At 39.2% G+C, this 5000-nt stretch overlaps 1 protein-coding gene across 1 annotated transcript in view; it reads left to right on the plus strand.

The window, feature by feature from the left end:
- Nucleotides 1-5000, plus strand: part of crot (carnitine O-octanoyltransferase) — a 68992-nt gene that overhangs the window by 55007 nt on the left and 8985 nt on the right. The window contains exon 16 of the mRNA XM_028817122.2: nucleotides 574-693. Within this exon, the coding sequence (XP_028672955.2) occupies nucleotides 574-693 (120 nt within the window). The remainder of the gene's footprint in view (nucleotides 1-573; nucleotides 694-5000) is intronic.

The following is a 5000-nucleotide window of genomic DNA, read 5'->3' on the forward strand; positions in this document are numbered from 1 at the left end:
GTCTGTGATGTGCACGTTAGGTTGATTACAAATGGGCCATTTGTGAACGTAATTGTATGTGTGGAGGAATCCCTGAAATGGTCTGGTACCCTGCCTAGAGCTGCCATGATAGACTCCGACCCCCCACCAGATTAAATGGGTATCACTGGTAAAATGTTGGCCAGTTTTTAAGTGTTTGGCTTTGTTTAGTTTCTAACAAAAATCTTAAACTTGATTTGGGTTGGCCTCGGCTATAAATGCAAGCTTGAAATATGTCTTTCTAGTAAACAAAAATGACAAGTAACAGTTAACAAAAAAGTTAATGCAAGCGATTCTAGTAATTCATATATAACGCTGTGTAAACTCTTCAAGTATGTTGAATTTTACAGTGTTTATCTGAAATCAGTATGTTAAGTAGTCAGCAGAAGTGTGCAGTGGTTAAGACAATTTCCCATTTTCATGTGTTAAAAGCACTATTTTGAAATAATATATTTTTCAAGAATATTTTCCAGTGTATATAGTTCTCTTGAATATATTGCTACAGTAAAGGAAGCATTTTTACACTGCTCTTATTTTGTATAATTTTATTTGCAGTGGTGGTGGTGGCAACTTTGTTCTTTCAACCAGCTTGGTGGGCTACACTAGAGTCCTCGGATCTACAGTTCCCATGGTTCATCATGGATATGGATGCTTTTACCAGATTAGAGATGACAGGTGAGGAATAAATGGCAATGTTACTAATCACAAATGCAATTCAGTAGAGTTAGGAAGGCTTCACTCCTAATGCACACTGGACATAAAAGTAAAATAATGCTTGTAATGTATTTTTATTGTAAAACATCTGATATATTTATTTGACCACATTTATGCTGCAGCCTTCACTTTTTCCTCTGATGGACAGCAGTACGTTTTTCTGTTTTATTGGTGTTAAACTCTCTTGTCAACTGCCACATCTCAGTAGTTCCACAAGTGTTTATAATTCTGATTAAAATACTGCACATCTCACATTAACACTAGAATTACCAGAGCCTAAGAAAAAACTTGTAGATCCGGCCCACCTTAAATTGCTTCTTAAATCCATTCACACCTCTCCGCCAGCGTCTTTTGTCCTCTAAATGTGCTGATAAAGACATGCTGCCAGCAGCCGGCTATTCCATCCCCCCACTGACTTAGAATGTGCACGAACTTCTCCCAGCTCATGCCTTGATTGATTATCTGGGAGTGACTGAACTGGAGTTTTAGAGTGGAAATAATAGATCGTTATTTGGAACACATGCATTTCATGTGTGTTCCGTTTCTACAGTAATCTGTGTAAACACATTGTTAAAACAGAAAGTTTTTCATATTTTAGTAATAAATGTTACAAAATGTAAGCATAAAGTATAGAATGTGTAAAGCCTGAGTTCCAAAGATCAAATAAACACTTTCACAAAAGGTTCAAGGATGATACAACAGTTTCTGTGGCATAGCGCGCTATGATTTGCTTTTCAGATCGCAGCAGCTTTGCCGTGCCTCACAGACCTGAGTTCGATTCCCCGCTGGGGATAAAGTGTTACGTTTTTTTTCTTTTTAACCTCAAACGGATATAAAATTTATAAATTGGTATGCACTGTCAGTTAATGAGATCATTATATTTTCATGTGGGACGCTCCTTTTAAAATATTTTTTTAACAATTGAGACTGCAATTAACATGAACAACTGCCCTTATAACTTTTATTTTTAAGATCCATAACACACAGACAGACAGAGCACTGCGTAATAGAGAGACAGACATGCAGAGAAGTCACTAGATATATAAATAAACAGGAAAGGCACATGTACTGAAAGAAAAAAAAGATCAACATGTGCGTTGTTCCTGCTGCACTGAATAAGCTCACGCGCTCTAACATCACCCCTCCCCCCGATCTGACTCTCTAAGTAGCAGCACAAGTACAAATGCAAACCAAGTGTGATCAAGAGTCCCCGGTTCGATCCCCACTCACTCCTATATTTACCGTTTTCATTAGTAAGCTGCTCTTTTTGTTAATATTATACAGTACACACATGCACTTGGTTTGCGTCTCTTTCGAAAAATGTGTATGATGAAAGGCTCCTCTGTCTCAATAAGGTCTCATTTTCTAATATAAAAAGATAACAGACTCCTCTCTACCTGAATGAGAGCCTGACTGCTTCAACCCATCAGCTACTACCCTGATTAAAAAAGGTTACGCCCTTGTTGTGTTCCTTCCAACTCCAACAAATAATAGCTATAGAGACAGAGGGCAACTCAACATGCGCTTTACTCCATTTATAGAACTGAGATGTCAACACTTCCTTTTTTCCACAAGACAATGCACAAAACATTTGTTTATGTAAATTGGGGTATTTTGTTTTTTGTTTTTTCCTGATCTCTTGTGTTATGTTCTTGTCTGCTGGGGTAGGCCTCTACTTAACTTACAGACCCCAGGAGCTACACTGATTAGGAATTCACTTACCTGAGGACCAATTAAATCACTTGCTACCAAAGCTTCTTTGCTGTGGCATTAGTTCTTCTAACCATGTTTTCTTTCTTCTGTTCCCTTTTCTGTGCTTCATTATTACTAATTTTATGACCACTGAGTTTTTGGATCACTGAGTTTTTGGATCTTCTGATTTTGACCTTTGACTTTTGAATGTAGGATTTAGGAGTTTTCTGGAGAGTTTTTTTGTTTCAATTCAGTTTAATTATTAATTGCCCTCTACTCTTTTTTTCTTAGTGTTTTAATACTTTTATTATTGGAGTTTTAAATCATTCTGTCTATTTAATTAGAATTGCTTGATAACTAAAATTATTGTTAGACTTAGAGAACGAATATAACAGGGTGCCTCGTGAGGAGCTGTGATATTGTATGAGGAAGTTGGGAGTGGCAGAGACATATGTAAGAGTGGTACAGTGGTACCTCTGGTCACGACCGTAATTCATTCCAAATCTCTGGACGCAACCCGATTTGGTCGCAACCCAAATGTGATTTCCCCATAAGATTGTATGTAAATACAATTAATCCATTCCAGACCGTACGAACTGTATGTAAATATATATATTTTTTTTTTAGTTTTAAGCACAAGAAAAAAAAATTAAATGCCACTTCTCTTGCGAAACTTTTCAAACCATCCTCTACTTGCTTTAAATTCCTCACTTTCACCACTCGAAAAAGGATTTTTTTTTAGCAAATCGCCATGAGTCTTCTGGGCTTTCGCGCATATAATCGGTTCGCTTATGCTATCCCCTACAAGTTGCTTTTCATTCAACTACACTAGCAACAGTTATTCCACCTCCTCCAGCACTTGAGGCCTGTGCTTGATTAACATTATAACTCCTTTTGCAACATCAGCAGCTTTGTTAGGCCCTGTATACGCAAACAAAAGAAAATGGGAAACGGAGAATGGGAAATCATTGGCGCATACAAACACTCATAGGGAAACTGGCCACCAGTGTTTTTGTTCGCCACCAGAGCGTGTGCTCGTGAACAGATGCAAAATTTTGGCAAATTTTTTGATCGTAACCCGATTTGTACATGTTTGGAAACGTTCGTGACCAGAGGATCTACTGTACAAGATATGTATGAGGGAAGTGTGACAGCGGTGAGGTCTGAGGTAGGAGTGATGGATGCATTCAACATGGAGGTGGGATTACATTAGGGATCGCCACTGAACCCTTTCTTATTTGCAATGCTGGACAGGTTGACAGACGAAATTAGACAGGAGTCCCCGTGGACTATGATGTTTGCCGATGACATTGTGATCTGTAGTGAGAGTATGTAGCAGGTTGTGGAGACCTCTAGAAAGGAGAGGAATGAAGGTCAATAGGAACAAGACAGAATGCATGTGTATGAATGAGAGGAAGGTCAGTGGAATGGTGAAGATGCAGGGAGTAGAGCTGGCAAATGTGGATGAGTTTAAGTACTTCAGATCAACAGTACAGAGTAACTGGGATTGTGGAAGAGAGGTGTAAAAGAGAGTGCAGGCAGGATGGAATGGGTGGAGAAGAGTGTCAGGAGTAATTTGTGACAGACGGGTATCAGCTAGAATGAAAGGGAAGATCTACAGGATGGTAGTAAGGCGAGCTATGTTATATGGGTTGGAGATGGTGGCACTGACAAAAAAACAGGAGACGGAGCTGGATGTGGCAGAGACACAGATGTTAATATTTGCTTTGGGTGTGACAAGGATGGACAGGATTAGAAATGAGTACATTAGAGGGTCAGACATTGAGACGAGCGACAAAGTCAGAGAGGTGAGATTGCGTTGATTTGGACATATGCATAGGAGATATGCTGCCCATATTGGAAAAAGGATGCTAAGGATAGAGCTGCCAGGCAAGAGGAAAAGAGGAAGGCCTAATAGAAGGTTTATGGATGTGGTGAGAGAGGACAGGCAGGTGATGGGTGTACCAGAGCTAGATGCAGAGGACAGAAAGATATAGAAAAAGATGATCCAATGTGGTAACCCCTAACAGGAGCAGCCGAAAGAAGAAGAAGAAAAACAATTAAAATTGTTGCTATTAACACTAGAATTCCTGAAACCTATGAAAAAACTTGTAATCCCAGCCCACCTTAAATCCTTTCACACCTCTACCATCTGCGTCCTTTGTTTTGTAAATGTGTTGATCAGCACAAGCAGCAAGCAGCCTGCTGTCCCATCCCCCCCTTGACGGAGCTCAACTCACAGGCAAAAAAGGTCTCCCAGCTCAAGCCAAGGCTCTTTATCTGCATGTGGGGTGCCTGGAGATGTATAGGGTAAATAATACAGTATAACATTATTTGGATTACATGCGTTTCATGTATGTTCCGTGTCTACAAAGATCTGGGTAAGTATAGGATGAAAGGAAATGCAAGAAATGCTGAACACATACCTAAAGCAGAAACTTTCTCCCTGTTATACTAATAATGACAAGAAGTGTATAATGTGTGAAGACTTTAGTCCAAATATCAAATAAACATGTGCACTTTTATTCAAGAATATAACCAGAGGGGAAAAAAAGCATTCGATTTACATGTGGCTG

This window comes from Erpetoichthys calabaricus, chromosome 13 (genome assembly GCF_900747795.2).
Source record: "Erpetoichthys calabaricus chromosome 13, fErpCal1.3, whole genome shotgun sequence".
NCBI classification, from domain to species: Eukaryota; Metazoa; Chordata; class Cladistia; order Polypteriformes; family Polypteridae; genus Erpetoichthys; species Erpetoichthys calabaricus.